The 24,323-nt window shown below is 43.1% G+C and overlaps 1 protein-coding gene across 2 annotated transcripts in view; it reads right to left on the bottom strand.

The window, feature by feature from the left end:
* The window catches only part of cspg4ba (chondroitin sulfate proteoglycan 4ba), a 186,542-nt gene that overhangs the window by 55,864 nt on the left and 106,355 nt on the right, over nt 1-24,323 (bottom strand). For both annotated transcript variants that reach the window (XM_085972375.1, XM_085972385.1), the window contains exon 7: nt 16,048-16,179. In XM_085972375.1, the coding sequence (XP_085828501.1) occupies nt 16,048-16,179 (132 nt within the window). The remainder of the gene's footprint in view (nt 1-16,047; nt 16,180-24,323) is intronic.

Genomic DNA, 24,323 nt, shown 5'->3' with positions numbered 1-24,323 from the left:
GCAAGGTAAATTTTTGTCCGTGTAGGTAATGGTTGAATTTCTTCACTCCCCATACCAGGCTGAGTGCTTCCCTGTCTATCTGGGAATAGTTACGCTCAGCTGAGTTCAATGAGCGTGACGCAAAAGCTATCGGCCGTTCCGAGCCATCAGGGACGCCAGTCTGATTGGTAGTGATGGGTTGTAATGAGCCAAAACTTTCTCGGATGTGATTAAGTCTTTACATTTATGGAAGGCACGTTTACAGTCTTCGTTCCATTTCCAAATCACTCCTGTGTGTAGAAGATCATTAAGAGGGTGTAGAATAGTTGATAAGTTCGGTAAAAATTTATGATAGTAATTTATTAATCCCAGGAATGACCTCAATTGTGAAACATTTTCAGGTGCTGGGGCTTTTATAACTGCTTCAATTTTTTCAGGTGACTTATGCAACCCTTCCTTATTAATTATGTGGCCACAATATGATATCTGATTTTGGAAAAATTCGCACTTGGGGCGATTTGCTCGTAGGCCCCGTTCTTTCAGCCTAGTGAGCACCTGCTCCAAATTGGCAAGGTGCTCGTTGTCGTTTTCTCCTGTTATAAGGATGTCGTCTAGGTAACACTGAGTCCCCGGAATCCCTTGCAGGACTTGCTCCATAGCTCTTTGCCAGATAGCTGGAGCTGATGCTACTCCAAAAACCAGTCGATTGTACTGGTACAGGCCTTTGTGTGTGTTTATTGTGAGATACTTTTTAGAGGTCTCCTCAACCTCCATCTGTAGATATGCCTGTGCCAAGTCAATTTTTGTGAAACGTTTTCCTCCGGATAGTGAGGCGAAAATATCTTCTATCCTCGGAAGAGGACACTGTACCGTGTGAAGGACCGGGTTTACAGTCACCTTAAAGTCCCCACAGATGCGAATTTTTCTCTGTTCCTCAGAGTTATTTTTCAATGCTTTTTTCATGACTGGAACGATGGGTGTTGCCCATTCGCTCCAATCTATTTTGGATAATACGCCTGCCTTTTCCAAATTCTCCAGCTCTGCCTCGACTGCCGGACGTATTGCGTATGGCACCGGTCTTGCCTTAAAATTTTTTGGAATTGCTGCATCTTCCACTTTTATTGAGGCGGTGATGCCTTTCAAGGTTCCTAGTTTCTCTTGAAACACTTCTTTGGCGTTGGCCAAGATGTCTTTTAATCGTTCAGGTATGATGTCATCATTTTTTTTTCCTTACTGGTCACCGTTAGTGCCTGAATGGAGTGCCAGTCTAAACGTATCTCCCTTATCCATTCACGTCCCAACAACGGTGGACCACCATCTTGTAGAATGTATAAATACAACTTTTGTATTTCTTTGCCTTTGTATACCACAGGCACCTTTATTTTTCCTTGGGGTATACTTTCTGCCCCGTATATGTTTTTAAGATAATGGATGTGTCTTTTAGAGGTATATGCGAAAATAGCCTCTCGTAATCTCGTCGATTTATTACGGTTAGAGCTGATCCTGTATCTAGCTCCATTTTAACTGGGGACCCTGCTATTTTGAGGGTAACCCAAATGGTCTGGTAATCTTCATTGGCAATTACATTATGTAATTTGAGAGAGCTTAGTCTCTTGTTTCCGGAGTCGCTATCGCTCTTCTGGTCTTTGGAGCTACTGTCCGTCATCATTTGTGCCTTTCTGTGCTTTTCCTTATTGATTCTTTTCCCGTTAGTGGATTTTTTATTTTCAGATCGGCATACACGTGGAATGTGTCCCATCTTTCCGCATCGCCTGCATGCTTTTTCTTTGAACCAACAATCCCTCTGGTCATGGTTGGATCTGCCGCAGCGATAACATCTCTCGAAACCCCGTGTCATTTCATGGGTGCCGAAGTCCTGTGGCCTTTGCTGCATCTTTGCCGCTCCTATTGCACTGAAAGCCTTGTCCAGTGTTAAATCTTTTCCAGAAGATACCTTTTTTTGTGTTTCTACACTTAGGGGATCGCAGATGAATTTGTCTTGCAGAGAATCTGCCAGTCCTGCCTCGAATTGGCAGTGTAGGGTATCAACAATCTCCTCAAAATTCTTGTCCATCGGTTCGGCTGGAGTGATTAAGTTGCGTAACAGCTTGTATGTTTCTGCGCCCATTAGATCCAGAAGCACTGAAGCTTTTTTTTCATCTTCTATTCCATTTGCGGTGCAAAACACCTCCACTCTTTCTACGTATGTGGTCCAATCCTCTATCTTGTTATCAAAAACATCAATATTGCCAAAGTTAGGCTCTGTTTCGTTATCAAAAGCATCAATATTGCCAGACTTAGGCATTTCAAAAAAGATATGGCGCTTCCCGCAGGGTCCCAAGTCAAAATGGAATTGGATACAGGGTCAGCTCTAACCGTCATGAATCGACGAGACTACGAGCAGCTATTCTCACACATACCCTTGAGAGGGACATCCATTGTCTTGAGGATGTATACGGGGCAAAAAGTATACCCCAGAGGAAAAATAAGGGTGCCTGTCGAATACAACGGCAAGAAAATACGGAAATTGTATCTCTACATTCTGCAAGATGGTGGATCACAGTTATTGGGACGATAATGGATCAGAAAGATAAGTTTAGACTGGCACTCCATTCAGGCACTGACGGTGGCTGGTAAAAAGGATGACGACGTCACTCCTGGATGATTGTCAACAATCTTAGCTGACGCCAAAGAGGTATTTCAACAAGAACTGTGCACTCTTAAAGGCGTAACCGCCTCGATAAAAATAGAGAAGAATGCAATTCCCAAGTTTTTCAAAGCAAGACCGGTACCATATGCAATTCATCCAGCCGTCGAGGCAGAGCTGGAGAATCTGGAGAATGCAGGCGTGTTATCTAAGGTAGACTGGAGCGAGAGGAATGATGGGTGTTGCCCAATCATGAAGAAAACGTTAAACAATAAGTCTGAGGAGCCAAGGAAGGTTCGCATCTGTGGGGACTTCAAGGTGACGGTGAACCCAGTCCTTCACACAGTACAATATCCTCTTCCAAGGATAGAAGATATCTTCGCCTCACTGGCTGGAGGGAAGCGTTTTACAAAAATTGACCTAGCACAAGCATATTTGCAGATGGAGGTTGAAGAATCCTCTAGGAAGTATCTCACGATAAATACTCACAAAGGTCTTTACCAGTATAATCGACTGGTATTCGGAGTAGCATCAGCTCCGGCGATATGGCAAAGAGTGATGGAACAAGTCCTGCAAGGGATTCCGGGGACTCAGTGTTACTTGGACGACATCCTAGTGACAGGTGAAGATGACAGTGAACACCTTGCCAACCTAGATCAGGTGCTCACTAGACTACGTGAACATGGGCTGCGAGCCAATCGCCCCAAGTGCGAGTTTTTTAAGAAACAGATATCGTATTGTGGCCACGTGATTGATGAAGAGGGGTTGCATAAGTCCCCTGACAAAATTGAAGCGGTAGTTAAGGCTCCAGCGCCTGAAAATGTGTTGCAACGGAGGTCATTCCTCGGATTGGTGAATTACTACCATAAGTTTTTGCCGAATTTGTCCACAATTCTGCATCCACTGAACGCCCTACTACGAACGGGAGTAGCATGGAAATGGAGCGATGAATGTAAGCGGACCTTTCAGAAGAGTAAGGACCTAATCACTTCAAGAGAAGTATTGGCTCACTACAACCCATCACTACCGATAAGACTGGTGTGTGATGCGTCTCCCTACGGCATTGGGGCGGTACTGTCACATAAATTCCTTGATGGTTCAGAGAGGCCGATAGCTTTTGCGTCACGCTCATTAACTTCAGCCGAGCGTAACTACGCCCAGATTGACAGAGAGGCCCTCAGCCTGGTGTGGGGGGGGAAGAAGTTCAATCACTACCTGCACGGTCAGAAATTTACTCTACTAACTGATCATCAACCTCTCGTCTCCATTTTCAACCCTCAGAAGGGCGTACCGATAATGACGGCACAACGGCTACAGAGGTGGTCCTTTTCCTAGGGGCACACCAATATGACATCGAGTACAAAGGAACTAAACAGCATAGGAATGCTGATGGATTGTCGTGCCTACCGTTGCCGACGGTGGAAGAAGAACTGGCAGTGGATCCAGTGGAGTTATTCCACTTGACTATAGTCGAATGTCTCCCTGTGATGAATGCAAACATAGAAAAGGAAACGCGAAATGACCCGACACTCTCCTGGGTCTATGATTTAACGGTGAAGGGATGGCCAGCACATGGCGAACCACTGCTGCCAGCATTCTTGCCGAGAAGAGAACAGCTGTCAGTGTGCAGAGGAACCTTGATGTGTGGATCCAGAGTAGTAATTCCACCCAAATTGAAGGATAGAGTGCTCAATGAGCTTCATGAGGGTCATCTGGGAGGGGTCAAAATGAAGAACTTAGCCAGAGCGTTTGTGTGGTGGCCGGGAATCGATAGAGAAATCGAAGAGATGACCAAGAGCTGTAAAGGATGCCAGAAGGTCCAAAACGCCCCACCACAAGCCCCTCTACATCCATGGGAGTGGCCCTCATCTCCATGGCAAAGGCTGCACATTGATTTTGCTGGTCCCTTTATGGACTCGATGTTTTTAATTGCGGTGGATGCACAAAGTGGCCAGAGGTAATAAAAATGTCCTCAACCACCACAGAAAAAACTATCACAGTCTTACGAACCATATTTGCCAGGAATGGGCTGCCTGAACAGATTTGCTCTGACAATGGACCACAGTTTGTGTCTGAAGAGTTCCGGAGGTTCTTAAAGAACAATGGTGTTAAGCATTACACATCCGCCCCATATCATCCAGCCACTAATGGATTGGCCGAGAGGTTTGTTCAAACATTCAAGAAGGCTATCAAGGCAATGTGTAATGAAGATATACCCCTACAACACAAGGTGGATAACTTCTTGTTTGCCTACCGGAATGCGACACATGCGGTTACCAACCAAACTCCAGCCATGATGTTCTTCAATCGAAGACTACGATGCCGCTTGGATTTGGTTAAGCCAAACGTCAGAAGAGATGTGGAGAACAGGCAGTTTCAGAATATGAATGAAAGGCCGACCAGGAGTTTTAAGATTGGTCAACCAGTTTTGGCCCGGGACTACCGCACAGAGAAATGGCAGCCAGGAACGATCTGTACACGGCAAGGACCTCTAATGTATACCGTGGACGTTGGAGAGAGCATTGTAAGACGCCATGTTGACCAGATTCTAGAGTCACTGGAAAACGTCAACTCCACACCACGATCTGATACACCTGGCGATGAAGCCGAAGTACCAATTGCATCTACCGCAGAATCGGTGATATTGGAAGCAGACGAACCAAACAACGACATTGATCCCGACTCAACCTTGCCAGAAGAACCTGATATCTCAAAGAGGCGTTATCCAGACAGAATCAGGAAGCCTCCTCAAAGACTGAACTTATAATTGCTTAACTTCAACCAATGTATCTAGCAACTGTAATTGTAATTAGTTATTATTTAGTTGTTAAATGAATGTTATGTACTGTTTATCTAAAAGGGGAGGAATTGTTGTGTATGTACCTTTAAGGGAATAACTGGTCTCAGACTGCAGTACCGGCAGTGACCACCCCTGTATAAAAGGCCCTAGCAGGCTTCTGTAGTTTCAGTTTCCAGGTTGTCTCCATTCAGTAAAGACTTGTTATAATCAACTCCTGCAGTCCGTGTCTCAATTATACACGGACATAATAAGGTTCACTCATGATTTAAAAATATAATTAGCTGTCTTGACAAGCATCCTCCACATACTGCAGATGGAACTTCTAGCTCAATTGGTTCGGTGAAAATCAAGTGCTGAGCACATGCGTAAAAGTGTTGCAATGATGCTGGAGGTAGACTAGGGTACTCATCATGTCCTCTTCCTGTACAACATCAAGCCCGAGGTTATGCACCAGTTTGCTTCGACCTGAAGCCACTTAGGAACAGGAGTAGGCCATTCAGCCCCTCGAGCCTTACACCATTCAACGAGATCATGACTGATCTGTGACCTAGCTCCACATACCCGCCTTTGGCCCATATCCCTTAATACTTTTGGTTAACAAAAAGCTATCAATCTCAGATTTAAAATTAACAATTGATCTAGCATCAATTGCCGTTTGCGGAAGAGCGTTCCAAACTTCTACCACCCTTTGTGTGTAGAAGTGTTTCCTAATTTCACTCCTGAAAGGTCTGGCTCTAATTTTTAGACTATGGCCCCTAGTCCTAGAATCCCCAACCAGCGGAAATAGTTTCTTTATCTATCCCCCTTGATAGCTTGTTTGAACTTTCAGAGAAGACAGCGATAGTGCGATTAAAATGGTACAAGACAATGTGGTGGAGCAATTAGATAGGCTAACCATGAAGAAGTAGTACTAAATAAGTTGGTGAAACTCAAGGTGGAAAAGGCACCTTTCTTTTTACAGATCTGTTCACAAAATGAGAAAGGGATAAAACAGGTAACTATAGACCAGTCAGTCTAACTTGATAGTCGGTAAGTTTCTGGAGACCATAATGTGGGATCCTAGCCATAGTCACTTAGAAAGACATGGGTCAATTCAACAGAGTCAAGATCGATTTGTAATAGGCAAGATGTGGCTGACAAATTTAACAGAGCCCTTTGAGGAAATAACAAGCGTACATTGATAAAGGAAACGCAGTGGATGTTAACCCTGAAATTCTGCCCGTTTCTTGCAATAACTGTGGCAGGAGACCAGCAGAACCCCTAGGGAATCGGTGGTTTATTTTATTCATTCACGGGATGTGGGCATCGCTGGCAAGGCCATCATTTATAGCCCGTCCCTTGAAAAAGTGGTGGTGAGCCACCTTCTTGAACCACTGCAATCCATGTGGTGAAGGTATGCCCACAGTGCTGTTAGGTAGGGAGTTCCAGGATTTTGACCCAGCAATGATGAAGGAACGGCGATATACTTCCACGTCAGGATGCTGTGTGACTTGGAGGGGAACTTGGAGGTGATGATGTTCCCATGCGCCTGCTGCCCTTGTCCTTCTAGGTGGTAGAGGTCGCGGGTTTGGGAGGTGCTGTTGAAAAATCCTTGGTGAGTTGCTGCAGTGCAAAAGGCTGATAAGGCCTTTTGTGCCATTTCACTGGGGAATCCATCTTTTTCCCACTGGAATTACAGTGACAGACCGGTAGAAAACCCCAAGGAATTTCAGAGATGTTGTGTATATGGATTTTCAAAAGGCATTTCATAAGGTATGCATAGGAGTCTTGTGGATAAAATCAAGGCACATAGTGTTAAGGGGAAAGTGGTAGCGTAGTTACTAAGTTGATTAGTAATTAATGGATGGTGTTTGGATTGGTGAGACTTTAACAATGGTGTCCCAGGGGTCAGTGTGAGAACCAATGCTCTTCTCAAATAATCTGGACTTGGGTATAGGAGGCACAATATCAAAATTTGCAGATGGCGCAAGAACAGGGAGTGTGGCTAACTGTGAAGTGGACTGTAAGCAACGTGCAGAGGACATAGACATGATAGTAGATTAGGCAGATACATATCAGATGAAATTTAATGCAGAGAAATGTGAGTTTGTATATTTTGTGAGGAATAATAAGGGGAGGAGATATATACTAAATAGTAAAACATTAAACGAGTACAAAAGCAGAAAGACTTAAGGGTTCATATATTCACAACTTTAAAAGCTGTTAAAAAAAATCTTCAGGATTCTAAGATTTATAGTCATAAAAAAGCAAACAGGCAGTGCTAAACCTATACAAATATTAAAATATAGGTAACCTATATAAATTAAGTTAGGCTGCAGTTAGAACGTTGGGTGAAATCTTCTGAGATCTTGCGCCACATGGGTGGAAAATTGTAGCAATGCACTGGTGGTTTCTTGATAAGTGTCCTCTGTGCTCACCACTGCCCAAGTGAGAGCGGCTAGATACCTAGACATCGGTAGCTTCTGACTGTGGGGCATTGCTTTGGCAACAAACATCAACTTGTTTTCAGGATGTGGGCGATGTTGGCAAGGCTACACTTTTATTGCCCATCCCTAGCTGCCCTGATTGTAAAAATAATCACTACAAGCACAATGGAGTGACTTTGTTGGCCAACTTAAAGGGAATTAAGAGTCTGACCTGTGCACAACTCCAGTGTGGGACTGGATGCGCATGCAAGACCTGACTGGGTAGGGGTGGCAATTTCCCTGTCTTAAGCAAGTCAGTGATCCAGTGGGTTTTTATGACATTCTGGCAATTTTTATGGCCATTTTTTCCCCTGGTGCCAGCCCACAAATTTCTAGACTTTATTGAATTCAATTTCACAACTTACCATAATCATGTTCATCATGGGTTGTGAATGGGCTGTATTTTTGCACAGTATTTAAAGCCTTTGGCAGATATTGTGGGGCTTTATGCAACATGGGACCAGTGGACCACGTTTAACATTGCCGATCTCCATCACAAAATGACCGTGTGTGTGCCAAGCATGTGGTTTCTGGAGAACCATTCAAGGTAGGCCTAACACCAACACTGGATGGAGGATGTTTAAATAAGCAATTTGCTTTCTCTACAAAACCTAGTTTCTGGTTTTACAAAAAGCCTGCCCCTGTAATTATGGACCTACAGCATAGTAAATGCTTGTTACGGTAGGTATATAATTAGTCTGTTGTTTGAGGTCTGTGCATAGTTGTAATGCACACACACTGCAGTTTATGAAGTAGGGAAATTTTAAAAGGAAAACACATTCTGGCCCAGAATTTCCTGAGAACTTGTACACTGTAATAGCGGCATTATTCTAACGAATGGGTTCCAGAAAATTATGGTTTAAGTGACTTACGCCCATGCCAAAATTTCTTGCGTCATTTGTGCGGCTCCGCCAAAACCCTCGGCAAAACAGTTAAAAGTTCAATTATAATAGCTCTGCCCTCATTCAAAACACCGGTGCTGTCGAATTTCCTTGATTTGCGCCAATTTTCTTACCACTTGCACGCGTGCTAATTACGAAAGACGCAGGTGGGCATTTGGAAACCATGTTAAAACATGTCCCCCCCATGATCAGTCAGTTAAGTATATTGATTCAAAGTGACAGTCTTCCCACAGCTCGTTTGATTTTCTTTTTAAAACTAGCTGTTTCTGTTTTGTGAAACTGATTTGGAATATTAAGAGGACGCAAGAACCATAATATACTAAATACAAATCCCAGCACTTAAATAAAAGTGGGAGCGCCACCCTACATATGATGTGGGTTTGCTCTGTCCATAAATACTCAACTGATGCATAAGGTTACAAAATAAACCTTCTGTGTATATGCATGACTTAGCAAAAACATTCTTTCAAAATTCGAGGTTGATTTTTTTCCTATAAAGCTTTGTTCCGGTTGCTACAAAGTACTATGTGTGTAGTTCAAACTATAGCATGGCATTGCAATTACTGGTCAATATTTTAAACCGATTACAACCAATGCATGCACTAACAAAAAAGTAATTTGTTAACTAAATTGATGTTAAATAGGCCACATGTAATAGCTGGAGTCACGGCAATTGTCAAATGTTATACAAATAATATGGCGTGGACACGATGTTTTGTCTTTCATCAAAGCAATGTCACTTAAATTTTCTTAATTGTCGCTTTTATTTCACTGCTGACATTTATTTCCATTCAGTGAAGACTTGACATAGGATTAAAAGCTAGCATCTGTCTTTAGCCTTAGAAATAGCATTCTAAGACGTTACAGTCCACAGGCTAGTCTGACAGCTGCACTGGAGCTATATTTTATTATACAGTCCAGCACTTTGAAAAAGTTGTGTCTCATTTATTCACTCGCACGTTAATATTTTGGACACGTAGGGCAGGATTTTCATTGAGCCGTGGAGGCGGGATTGGAGGCGTGTGGGGGGTTAAAATCCCGAAATCGGGGGGCACGAACCCATCCCGCCCCCAACCCGCCTTCATGCCAGTTTCAAAGGAGGCGGGTACCCGACCCGCACTGGGACCCACCTCCCCGAGGCGGGAAGGGGATTAGTGCCAATTAACTACCAGTTAACAGGCAGTTTTTAGCCTAATCCCTATTTTCATAGCTGAAGTGTGGGATTCCCGACGGCTCCAAACCATGCCAAGTTAGCGAGGCGGGCTGTCGGGCTTGGAGGGGTCGAGATGTCCGGTGTTGCATGAGTGCAGAGGTAAGTGTGTTTGGTGTGTTTACAGTGTTTAAAGAAGTTATACTTACTTTTACAGCCTTCCTTCCTTCAGGTCTCAGGAGTCCCTCATCTCACCGGCACAGAAAGCAGAATGGCCGCGATCTGTCAAAAATTGCAGCATTCAGCTTTCTGTTCCAGGGCGATCTCTAAATCATCCTGAGAGGAAGGAATTAACCTGGAGTACAGATCGTCAGTGTTTGACAGCTTCAAACAGTTGTGAAACGCTGATATTTCATCTGTCAAAAGGTCTTAATTGGCCTGCTGAGCCCGCTGGTCAATCAAGTCAAAATCGCGTGGGTTGGCTAGAACTCGATGGAGGCGGGACTACAACCCTGAAATGTTTTACTACGTTAAAGGCGCTATATAAATACAAGTTGTTGTTGTTGTGATTAGAACACAGTTAGGAAGGCAATGGAGTCTGAAAGCACAATGATATTACTTAGATACAACTCTTAAGCTTATTTCTTGTAAAAACTTCCCATGCGAGATAAACTTTGCAGACATTGCATTATGTTTCATCCTACATAAAATTATGTGTTGTCTTGGCTTTTTCTTTAGTAAAGTGAATTGATCACATCAAAATTTGGGGTGGAATTTCCTGTTTATTTGCAGCCAGAGACACATGTAATTGGGGATGTAAAACAAATACCCTGCATAAAAGATCAAGCATACTCAGGCGCAAATGTGTTCCGCACATAATTACACTATGTATAAATCTCTTACATCCGTCTATCAATCCCTGTACCCGAATGCATCTTGGCTCATTATAATGGCCCCACCCCCACCCCCCGCCCCACCCCCAAAAGCTAAACATGTGAATTTCCTGAAATTACACTGGTTCAAAACTGGTGTAAAATTAAGCCCAAAATTTTAAGTGCACTGTTACTGCTCTGATTCTGAAGGCAGCAATGTAAACAAGGGGATATTGCCTGTGCCAAAACCCACCTAATCAGGTCTTTCATATATGATTCAGTCCTGCAACCAACAATAACCTCTGGTATTGAGCTAAGCTAATTGCCTTTTGACATGGTGTTGGTGCTTCATTCACCAGCATCATTCCAGATAGCAAATATAAATGCTGCTACTGAAGAGAAGTGCTGCCATTTCTGCTGGCCCCTAAGTATACAGGGCAGTGAATGCAGCTTCCTGCTTGTTGCCTGTTTATAAGTTCTTGCAGGCAGAAAATATAGTGTATAGCTTTCAAACAACTATATATTGCTCTGGCGCTTTGTAGCCTGTCCAGCAATATAGAAGGGCAGCAAAATAACCTGAGGCTGTATTGCCGCTTCTGTAATATAAAGGCAGCATAAAATGTTTAAAGGGGGCATTATTGACTCAAAGGCCGGTTTGTTTCTGGAACTGCGCATTATAAAAACTCAGCTTTTGTACTGCCACAAACGGCCACTACAGCTATGTACAGTATCTGCTACAGGATGACCTACAGCTGAGATCGAGGGTGTCTGTATTTATGTCAGATAAACAGTACCAGCAAATATTTTTAGTCTGGCTGTAGCATCTTGAGATTTTTGCTGGATAACCCATGACATACAGGGTTTCAGAAATAGCTCGAGTCAAAATGGAAGTAGTCTTTCATTATTAAAATTCAAAGTGCAGACTGGAACCCAGCTGCCTGTAAGGCACAGGCAGGTTCGCTGATCTGTAGATGATACAGATGATTGGTTCTTGGCACTAATCATGTTATTGACCCATTGAAAGAAAATTTGTATTTTTATTTGTTGATTCAACTCATGCCAGTTAGACATAGCATTGGTTTAAATTGTTTGGAAGTTTCAAAGTATTTGAGCTTATAAATTAATTTATTATATCCTAAATGGCTGAACCATCAAGGGAGCTTATGCTGGGAGAAGCTGAAAACGTGCAGCAGCTGAATTTTCATAGCGGGCGATTCAAGAAAAAAGTCTGTGGTTAATGCCCCTTTAAACCTATTATGCTACTTTTACAAAGTATTACTGAGTATTTACAGCACAGAAACAGGCCATTCGCTCCAATAGGTCCATGCCAGTGCTTGTGCTCCACACGAATCTCCTCCCATCCTTCATCTAACCCCAACATCATATCCTTCTATTCCTTTCTCCCTCAGTTGTTTATCTAGATTCCTTTTAAATATATCTATGCTATTCGCCTCAACTACTCCTTGTGGTCGCGAGTTCCATATTCTCCTGAATTCCCTGCTGGATTTATTAGTGACTATCTTATATTTATGGCCCCTAGTTCTGGTCTCGCCCGCAAGTGGAAACATCTTCTCTCTGTCTATCCTATCAAACCCTTTCATATCTCAACATAACTTCTCTGCTTTTCGGTTCTATCCCTCTAGAAATTAACCCCAGTGCTTTGTTTTATATTATTGGACCACCAATATATGCAGAACTGGGCAAGATAGGATTTCAATTGCTGCCAGTTGTCAGAAGACAGAATTTGCATCTTATATAGTGCCATTCACATCCTCGGCACGTCCCGAAGAACTTTACAGCCAATTAAGTTTTTGAAATGTAATCATTGTCAAATGGACAGCGGAAGGCTTGGAAACTACTGTTCACACCTCATCTATGTGTTAAAAATGGCTCATAACTCAACTGTCTGACCATTGAGAATTAATTTGATCAAATAAGCTAGCTATAATATTAAAGTAAAGATAGACATATAATTGAGGAGCAATCTTGTGGTCTCCAGTTCCTTGCTTTGCATTGCCTATACCACACAAGATGGCTAAGAGATGTTCCATAGAGTCACCTCCCACATAAACTTCCATTAGAGACTCAATCAAATGCGCCTGAAAAGAACTACAAAGATTTTGGACTTTTTTCTTTTGACTCAGTTTACAGATTGTGTAAGTCAAGCACAGTTCCACTAGCTTCATGCTGTATCCTTCTGCTTGTCTAACAGCTTGTAAGTAAATCTTTATTTTTAGCCTGAATGCAACACCCCGACAGTGCAGAATTTATTGCCTATTGGAGTAGATATCTCAAGTGGTTTCTGGCACATTATACTGTAATTAAAGTGTAATTGTTAATCTCATATCATGCTAGCCAACTCATAAGGGTACAAGCTTCAGTTCATAGAGTTGGTGTGCTTATGGAAACTCCCTCTTTGCTGTGACTGCAAGGTAAAAGTATTGTGAGAATAAAAAAAAGAGTTTTGGACTACAGGCTTGTTTGCCAAACATTACTGGCTGTTCATAATAAATTTGCTTTAATCACAAAGATACACCTGGTCATAACCAGAATGTAAACATAAAGTGCTGCAACATGACCTTTTCCATTTTTAAAGACAACTATACACTAAATAACCACATTTCTGGGCAATTATTTTACACTGTTTGCACAAATTGCAAAAACAAAAACATGGTATATATCTAAAGTCTGCTCTGAGATGAGCGAACAAACAGAAAATCAATTTTTTTAAAAAGGGCAGCTCATTACGTTGGGACTCTAATGCTCACAGAGTGGTAGCACGTGGGTTTGTGTTTCCAGTTCCCCAAAGGATAAGTCACCCAAACCCCAAATGAATTTTTGGAACTTATGGTTCTCTGGGAAAGTCTACGCAGTCTTTTCCTATCACTCACCACTGTCTCTGCAATATATGGCCTTAGACCAACATAGTAACAGATCCATGCAAGCTGTTACTGCTATCGTAATGTCACAACAGCTGCTGCTCTCACCATTACAATACTGTTTTATACATTTTTAAAGCTTACTTTTCATTTATTTTAGAAATGTTAGCATCATTCATATCAACAGTCAAGAAGTTTCACTTAATTTTTTTTATTTAAAAAGGAGCTGTTTTTCCAATTGTAGCTGACCAAAAAGGGGTACCTTACCATCTGTATGCTGGATTAAAAAATAGTTTGGCGAACCTTGTTTAAGCAACAAGTGCTGTTGACATCAGGGGTACAGGCTTGGAAGGTTTACTAAGCCTGAAAGAGCAGGGGAGCTTAAATAGCATGTACCAGAAGATGCTGTATAACAAAAAGTGAACAAAAAAGTGTTTCAAGATTAATCATAATCGCTTGCAATTACTGCTGATGGTGAAACTCCCTTTTTAGACTAAAAATATCACTGGAACACTTGCCCTTAATCTTTGATCCACCATCATAAGATGACTTGTTTAAGTGGATCGTCTTCCCTGTGTCACCAAGTTAACTTGTCAGGGGTTTTAGAGTCATAGTCATAGAGTCATAGAGTTTTACAGCACAGAAAGAGGCCCTTCGGCCCATCGTGTCTGCGCCGCCCATCCATCCCTGTCCAGTCTAATCCCATTTTCCAGCATTTGGTCCATAGCCTTGTATGCAATGGCATTTCAAGTGCTCATCCAAATGCTTCTTGAATGTTGTGAGGGTTCCTGCCTCCACCACCCTTTCAGGCATTGAGTTCCACATTCCAACCACCCTCTGGGTGAAAAAGTTCCTCCTCAAATCCCCTCTAAATCTCCTGCCCCTTACCCTGAATCTATGCCCCCTTGTTATTGACCCCCCCACTAAGGGGAAAAGTTCCTCTTTATCTACCCTATCTATGCCCCTCATTATTTTGTACACCTCAATCAGGTCCCCCCTCAGCCTTCTCTGCTCCAAGGAAAACAACTCCAGCCTGTCCAGCCTCTCTTCATAGCTGAGGCGCTCCATCCCAGGTAACATCCTGGTGAATCTTCTCTGCACCCTCTCCAAAGCAATCACATCCTTCCTATAGTGAGGCGACCAGAACTGCACACAGTACTCCAGCTGTGGCCTCACCAGCGTTTTGTACAGCTCCATGTTCTTGAAGGACAGCCCAAAAATTGGATCAGCGTTTAACTGTGTCACTGTAATGTTGAAACTAGATAAAACTTTATTGCCCTGCCTCTTGATTGGTTGGAGAACAGGCCTCTGGAATTAGTTTTCTGCCAATGAGGGACTGAATTTTATTTTCTGCTACAGAATCAGGTGCAGCTTATTGGAGGCCTATAAAAACAGGCAAATTTAGATTTTTAAATTATAAAATAAAAAAAATATAAAATAAGTTATTGTTAATTTAGAAAAGGTTACTGTGCTGCTACACTACATGCATGATGGAATTGTCTATTTGCAGCTCTGATTTAGAAATGACAGCCCTGGTAATTAAATAAAGTTATTTGCTGAGCTTCCATGAGTGTCATACTTGGCACAAAAGTACCAATTCATAGGGGGCAGTGAGAGCAGATTCACTGCAAGCATTCAAAAGGGAGCTGGCCGAGTTCCTGCTTACAGAGGGTAGGTGGGAACTGGGGGATGTGTCTCCCAGAACTCATTTGATCGCCTTTAGGGTCAGTTTTTTCCTAAATTGACCTATGTTTTTCTTTCTCTGTTTATTTGCCTCACTCTGGAGATTGCATGGCTGATGGGTGGAGGGGACAGATGGGGTGATGGGTGATGTTGTGTAGAAGTTACACCATGACAGTAGAAGACAGGCGCGATGGACCAACTGATCTGTTCCTGACCTTTGGTTTCATATGTTCAAGGCTACCATACCAGACCAAAGCACTAAAAAATAAATAATTGAGCTGGAACTAAACATTCAGTGAATAGATTATTACATAGGAAGTCACTCATGAAGGTGGCGTAAATATTACTCAAATTCATTATTGATGACTTATAGAATTTTCTTTGCCTGTTGAATGTCATTTATTTTCAACTTCCAATGCAGTATCCTCTATTTATATATTTTATAGCTTTCTTTCTGTTCTTTGGAGGGAAAAGTGTCATGCAGGTATCAGTTGGATGTGTCTGGGTCAACAACTACATGGACAATGTTCTATCAGAAAAGTTCAAGCTTTTCATGTAAAAAAAAGAGAATAAATCTGTATTTGTTCAGTGACAGATAATTTCAAATCATATGCAGCACTTTACCAAAATATAAATTGATCAAAACAGTACTGAAGAATGGACACCTTACCTGGAAAGACTCCTAAACCATTGTTTGTCTCCATGTTTATGACCAGTGCTCCAGCGGTAATGCTAAAGATCTGCCGAGGGGCAAAGTTCAATCCATCTGTAACCTGAAAGTTAAAACCGCCTGACATGGCTCCTAGAAAAATAGAAGGGACAAGTTAAGTATATTTAAAACTGTCGAGATTCAAGGTTGAAAAGCAACTCACCTTAATCGGGAAGGCCCCAAAACTTCTCTAGCCCAAATCCGCTGCAACAAGTGTGATGGGGCAGGACATCCAGCCACCAGTCTTCCCCAGCACGGACTCCTTCCCAAATTCCAGGGACAAGGTCATCTACATAAAGGGGGCATGCGCCTGCTCCATTTATGGTGCTTCTTGGACCAGGGGCCCGGAATTTCAGAGCAGCACCAAACCGCACCAGCCGATGGTTGGAATTTCTTCTAAACAACCCCCAGAAATGTCACCATTGCCTTTAGAGGTTGGCATTGGGGTTCCACTTCCACAGTTATGTAGGAATACTTTTCATTGGCTCCAAGAACTCCAGAACTGCTGGGATTTCTGGTGGATAATGTCATCCTGCCTGTCCTGCCTCTTTCAGTGACACCAGGCAGACGGCAGCAGGCGCAAAAAGCACCTGCCCCCTCCTGTCAGAGTTATTGCTTGTGGGGAGAAAGGGTTAGAGACCCAGTGCAATTAGATCCCGCCCCAAATTCCAACCCACCCAATATCTGGTATACCCCCCAGTACCATCCACCCAAGTCCAGGAACTTCTGGGGTGGAGTCTTTTTAATTAAGATTTTAAAAAATATGAAAAAAATGATTCATTTAGTAGTCTCTGCTACTTGTCTGTCATTCTACTTATTTAAGCTTGTATTTGAACACAGTGCTGCTGAATATCAAGAGCAACAATTTGAAGGAATTACTGAGTTTAGTGGTACAAAGAAAATAAATTAACACACACAGTTTAAGTGCCGTGGGTTAACAAGACAGAAGCTGTAGTCGATTCAGTTCCCTTGCATTGTTGGAAGCAGTTCACCACAGAAATTTTAAGTACAAAGGAGGCATTTAGGTCATCATGCCTGTGCCACTGCAAACTTCGTGCCAGAGCTATCTACATTAAGCCCATTTTTTTTGCTTCTTTTCTATTCCTCTTTAATATTAAAATTGTTTAGCCCTCCTCTTAAATGCTGTGCTTATATCTACGTTGTCACTTGTGGTAATGGATTTCTTCTAACCGCCCTCTTTATGCTTCTATCACTGATCCTAAATTAGTGACCATTGTTGCTGATATAATTCTTTTGTTCTTTTGTCCGCAGAATACACCACTTCACATTTATCTTCAAAACCTTCAATACATACAACAATAATGTCATTAAGACTCTATGTTAAATAAACTTAAAGAAGAAAATAGGCAGTGTAGTGTATGTAACCGTTCCACCTTTTAAGAGAACCGTTCCACCTTTAAGAGAACTATTTTAAGAGTTGCACTACTTTATCTTGGCTGCTGTATACTGTAATACCGGTGGTGACCACACCGGTATATAAGTGCTGTGTAAGGATTTATTGGGCAGTTCCGCCCTGACCTTCAACCAGTAAAGACCTGTTAAATTTTACTCTTGTGGTCTGTGTAGTAATTCTCAATATAACACACAGACTTAACAGTGGCGACGAGTACGATCTTACCCTGCGGCAGAGATACATCCAAGGCAGTTTAACGGGCGTCGAGAAGAGGCATCCGCCCTCATCATTCTGCTGAGAGAAGACTCGAGTCTGCAGAGCGAAGGAAGAATTCTGACACGAAGCCTTCCATCAGCAACAGGCAGTGATCATCCCTTCTATCACGGTGGTGGGTAAGCCGATCAGCGACGAGCAGCAAGTCGGCCACGTTGACTGTGAGAAGGGGAGAGAATAAAAAAAAAAAAAAACGGAGGATATAAGGGCGGAGAACTCAACCACGGCCGGGGAAAAGAGCTGGACAGAAGTCGGGGCCAGAGGCGCTGAGACTGGGGCAGCGTAAGGCACAGAAGCCACGGTGAATACAAACACAGCCGGTGTGAGAGACCGGGCTGCAAGCGGGCTGGGAGACGCAACAGCGTCGAGAGAGAGCTCGACCGCGACCGGTGAAAAAGGCCGGGCAGCTACCGAGGCCGCGAGGCGCAGCGACCGGGTCAGCGTAAGGCGCGGGAGAAAATTTTAAAAAAAACGCGGAGAACTCCGCTGCAGCCGGGGGGAAAGGACCGGACTGCAAGAGGGGCTGGGAGGCGCGATTTGAAAACCGCTGGGGGAGGGCGAACGCAGCAATACGGCAATCGCCATTACAGTCAGTGGGGGAGAAAGGCAAACGCGGGAAGCCGCCATTTTCGGAGGCGGGGGAAGAAGACAAGCGCGGGAAACCGCCATTTTGTAAAAGAAAAAAAAAAAATTCTTTTGTTTCTCAAGAAGATCGCGAGGATGCCTAAGCGTGGTAACATCAACGATTTCGATCCCGATGTTGAAGATTGGGCCACGTATGTAGAACGCATAGAGATATATTGTAAGGCAAATAAAATATCAAATGAAGATAAAGCATTAACCTTACTAAACTCAATGGGTGCGAAGACATACGGGCTATTGAAGCATCTTCTATCACCAGCTAAACCGGCGGATCAGACTTTCGCTAATATTGTTGCTGTCCTGAAGGATCAGTTGAACCCCACACCGCTGATGTTAGCGGAACGATTTAAATTTTATGCGAGAACGCAACTGAAAGAGGAAAGCAACGCGGAGTACTTAATTGAACTGCGTAAGCTAGCGAAATACTGTCAGTTTGGGGAAGGACTGACAGAGGCACTGAGAGACAAATTCGTGTGCGGATTGTCGAAAGAAGGAACACAAAAGCGGCTACTTGAAGAGAATGATCTTACACTTGATAAGGCTGTCTCTATTGCAGCATCGCACAAAGCCGCAGCGAGAGGCACTGCGGAAATGCAGCTGAAGGCAGCGGTACTCAGCGTAGATCAAATGGCTTTGGGTACAACGAAATGTTATCGTTGTGGGAAGACAACACACGATCAGAACCAATGCTGGTTTAAAAACCAGGAATGTAGAAAATGTGGCAAGCTTGGTCACATAGCTAAAGTATGCCGGTCAGGAAAGAAGACCAGCAACAAAAAGTCACCACAGGAAAAGTGCAGCAAGGTACACAAGGTGGCTGAGAAGAGTTCGGATGAACAGAATTCGGATTCAGACTCCAACAGCAAGGAACTGGGTAGTCTGAGAATTCACAATGTGAGTAAGGAAGCTGACCGACAAACTATCTGGGTCACCCTGCAGATAGCAGGAGTCCAAGTGAAGATGGAATTGGACACCGGATCGGCGTTGACGGTCATGAATAAGCAAGATTACAAAAGGTTATTCACACATATTCCCCTACGGGATACGGAGATAGTATTAAAGATATACACGGGGCAAAGAGTATACCCCATCGGAAGGATAAAAGTCAAGGTGGTACATAAGGGCAAAGAACACCAAGGAATGGACATATATGTACTACCTGAGGGAGGTCCACCACTTCTGGGACGGGAGTGGATCAGGAAAATAAATATGGACTGGCACCCCCTAAAAGCAATAACGGGCGATTCCGGAAAAAGAAAAGATGTCAAACCTGCACGATTGTCCAGAATATTGGATGAGGGCATATGCAGCAGTGACAGTGACAAAGCAGAGAGTGAGAACTCGGTGAAGACAATCAGCTCAGACCCTGGAACTGATGATGGTAAGACCAGCCCATGTGCAAAAGACAAGTCTAAAATGGACTTGCAGACTAATGATGGAAAAACGAAGGAGTGTATAAATGCTTCAGGAGAGAACAAAGTATCAGAACAGAATTCCACTGAACAGCAACAACATAGTTTGACAGAGAATTCTGAGTCTGTCCAGTCTACAGACATGCACATTTCTGAGGAACACCGGGCTCGAATTCAACTCAATTTCAAACTACAACAGCAATTAGAACAAATGATTCGCCGTTTTGAGCAAGAGATGAATGCAAAGAAAAAGTTCTTTGACACAGAGTGGGAGAATCTGGAAAGACAACAGAAGCAGCTGATTGAGAAAATGGAACAGGAACACACAAACCGTCTGCGCGATGAGGCCAAACGAATCAAAGCTGAGCAAGAAAGGGAATATGTCAAATTCATCGATCAGTTGAAAGCTAAGAAGAAAGAGCACACTTTTGTGAGCAGTGTCAGTAGTAATAAGCCACTCAGGGAATTGGTGGCAGAGGCAAAGACTGAAGATGCTGCAGAGATCAAGTTTGTTGCTGAAAGCGCTACTTCCAGAGCTTTGCTTCGAATTAAAGAATTGCCAGTTAAAATTGTGAAACCCTTAAGAGAGAAGATTGGCATGGAAAAACATCGTGTCATTTTCGAATGCAAGGTTTCCAGGCCAAATGCTGTCAAGTGGTATTACAAAGACAAAGAGATTCATCCCAGTAATAAATATGAGATTGTGAGTGAAGATGTGTACAGGAAGCTCGTTATTAATAATGTCGCTTTTGAAGATGAAGGCAACTACATGTGCGACGCCATAGATGACCAAAGCACAGCAAAGTTATATGTAGAAGAGCAATCAATTGCCATCATTAAACCCATATGTGATGTGGAAGTGACAGAGCCAAGTGACGCCATTCTTGAGTGTGAGCTTTCAGTTGCTGACGTGAAGCCTCCAAAATGGATACTAAATGGTGAAATTCTTCATGCTTCTGAAGATGTGGACATTGAGCATTGTGGCACTATTCATCGTCTCACTCTGAAAAAAACAATTTCTAAGATGACCGGCTTGCTGCAGTTTATTGCAGGGAAATCAAAATCTAAGGCGAGGCTGACTATTAAAGAGCCTCCGTCAAAGGTAGTCAAAGAACGACGTAGCTAAAAAAAGGGAAGAGGTCCTACAAGTAGAATTTAGGGAGTTAGGAGCCAAGCTAAAAAGTAGGACCTCGAAGGTAGTAATCTCTGGATTACTACCAGTGCCACGTGCTAGTAAGAGTACAGAGAACAGGATAGTTAGGCTAAATACGTGGCTTGAGCAGTGGTGTAAGAGGGAGGGTTTTAAATTTTTGAGGCATTGGAACCAGTTTTGTGGTAGGTGTGACCTATACAAAAGGGACGGTCTACACCTGTGCAGAGATGGAACTGATGTTCTCGGGGTAATTTTTGATAAAGCAGTTCGGGAGCATTTAAACTAGTATGGCAGGGGGCTAGAAACCTATGTAGTGAAATAGAGGAAAGTGAAAGGCAGACAGAAATAAATGGTAAAAGGGTGAGGAACAAAAAACAAAGGGCCAAACTAATTCATAAAAAATGTGAGCATAAAAAAAGCCTGAGGGTTTTATACCTTAATGCGAGAAGCATCAGGAACAAGGTAGATGAATTAGCTGTGGAAATAGAGGTTAATAATTATGATCTAATTGGGATTACGGAAACATGGTTGCAGGGTGAGCAGGGCTGGGAGCTTAACATACAGGGGTATTCAGTATTTAGGAAGGATCGACAAAAAAGAAAGGGAGGAGGGGTAGCATTGCTAGTAAAAGAGGGGATAAATGCAATTGAAAAGAAGGATATTAACTCAGTTAATACAGAATCTATATGGGTGGAGCTAAGAAATAGCGAGGGGCGAAAAACATTAATAGGAGTGGTATATAGGCCTCCAAATAGTAAAATAGAGGTTAGGGAGGGCATCACGAGGGAAATTAGAGAAGCGTGCAATAAGAGCACAGCTGTCATCATAGGTGACTTTAACTTACATATAGATTGGACTAGCCTAATCAGTAAAAATAATGAGGAGGAGGAATTCCTTGAGTGTTTAAGGGATGGTTATCTGGATCAATATGTCGAGGAACCAACTCGGGAACAGGCTATATTGGACTGGGTACTGTGCAATGAGAAGGGACTAATCAGTAATCTTGTTGTACGGGGACCCTTGGGTCAGAGCGATCATAACATGATCGATTTCTCACTCGAAATGGAGAGCGAAGAAATTGACTCAGAGACTAAGGTCCTGAATTTAAACAAGGGGAATTATGATGCCATGAGACGGGAACTGAGTAGGTCTGATTGGACAACGTTCCTGGGAGGACTGGAGGTAGATAAACAATGGCAAACATTTAAAGATAGAATGACAAAATTGCAAAAATTGTTTATACCAATCTGGCATAAAAGGAAATCTAAAAAGGTGACTCAACCGTGGATAACAGGGGAAATTAGAGACAGCATAAAATCCAAAGATAGGGCGTATAAAATAGCCAAAAAAAGCGCCAGAGCGGAAGATTGGGAACAGTTTAAGATAGAGCAAAGGAGGGCAAAGGGCATGATCAAGAGGGGCAAAATAGCTTACGAAAACAAGCTGGCGGAAAATATAAAAACTAACTCCAAAAGCTTTTATAAATATATCAAAAGGAAAAGACTGGTGAAAACCAAAGTTGGTCCATTGCAGTCAGATACGGGGGAATATATAATGGGAAATAAGGAAATGGCAGATCAACTAAATGCATACTTTGGGTCAGTCTTTACGAAGGAAGACACAAAAAACCTCCCTGGGATATCGGGAAAAATAGGGACATTGGCAAAGGAGGAACTGACGCAAATCAATATCTCTAAGGATATGGTGTTAAGGAAGCTAAAGGGATTGAAGGTGGACAAATCCCCAGGGCCTGATAACATGCATCCTAGGGTACTGAAGGAGGTGGCCCTAGAGATAGCGGATGCACTAAGGATGATTTTTCAGAATTCATTAGACTCGGGAACAGTGCCGATGGATTGGAGGGTAGCTAACGTTACCCCACTATTCAAAAAGGGGGGTAGGGAAAAAGCAGGTAATTACAGACCTGTAAGCCTTACATCAGTTGTGGGCAAAATGCTGGAGTCCATCATTAAGGATGAAATAGCGGAGCACTTAGCAAATGGGGACAGGATAGGACAGAGTCAACATGGATTTACAAAGGGTAAATCGTGCTTGACTAATCTATTGGAATTTTTTGAGGGAGTAACTGGTAGAATAGATGGGGGAGAGCCAGTAGATGTGGTGTACCTGGACTTCCAAAAGGCCTTCGATAAGGTCCCACATAAAAGATTAGCATGGAAAATTGAGGCTCATGGGATAAAGGGGAAAGTTTTGGCGTGGATAGGGAACTGGCTGTCAGATAGAAAACAGAGAGTTGGAATAAACGGCTCATTTTCTGAATGGCAGGCAGTAACAAGTGGGGTACCACAGGGATCTGTCCTGGGCCCCCAGCTGTTCACAATTTACATTAATGACCTGGATCAGGGAGTCGGATGCAGCATTTCCAAATTTGCAGACGACACTAAACTAGGAGGGGGGGTGGGCTCAGAGGAAGAGACCAGGAAGCTCCAGAGCGATTTGGACAGACTGGGCGATTGGGCGGATAAATGGCAGATGCACTATAATGTGGACAAGTGCGAAGTTATCCACCTTGGGTGCAGGAACGGGAGGGCAAATTATTATTTAAATGGCAATAGATTGGGAGAGGGGGAAGTACAGAGAGACCTGGGTGTTCTTGTACACCAGTCACTGAAGGCGAGCATGCAGGTGCAACAGGCGGTCAAGAAGGCAAACGGTATGCTGGCCTTCATAGCAAAAGGGTTAGAATACAGGAACAGGGATACCTTGCTGCAGCTGTACAGGGCACTGGTGAGACCACACCTCGAGTACTGTGTACAGTTTTGGTCGCCTCATCTGAGGAAGGATGTTCTTGCCATGGAGGGGGTGCAGCGGCGATTCACCAGGCTGATACCAGGAATGGCGGGAATGACCTATGAGGAGAGACTATGTAGTTTAGGGATGTACACACTGGAGTTTAGAAGATTGAGAGGGGACCTCATAGAAGTGTATAAAATTCTGACAGGTCTAGACAGACTGGATGCAGAAGGAATGTTTCCCTTGGCGGGTGAGAACAGAACTAGAGGACATAATTTAAGGATAAGGGCTAAACCATTTAGGACAGAGATGAGGGGGAATTTCTTCACTCGGAGAGTGGTGAACCTGTGGAACTCATTGCCACAGAGGGCAGTGTACGCCAGCTCATTAAATATATTTAAGAGGGAATTAGATATATTTCTACGGGCAAAAGGGGTTAAGGGTTACGGAGAGAAGGCGGGGACGGGATACTGAATTAAAGGATCAGCCATGATCTCATCGAATGGCGGAGCAGGCACGAAGGGCCGAATGGCCTACTCCTGCTCCTATCTTCTATGTATCTATGTATCTATGTAACTACAGAACATTA

The sequence above is a fragment of the Somniosus microcephalus genome, chromosome 2 (genome assembly GCF_052327205.1).
Source record: "Somniosus microcephalus isolate GS21.2 chromosome 2, FLI_Smic_1.0, whole genome shotgun sequence".
NCBI lineage: Eukaryota > Metazoa > Chordata > Chondrichthyes > Squaliformes > Somniosidae > Somniosus > Somniosus microcephalus.
This window is presented reverse-complemented; position numbering and strand designations above follow the sequence as displayed.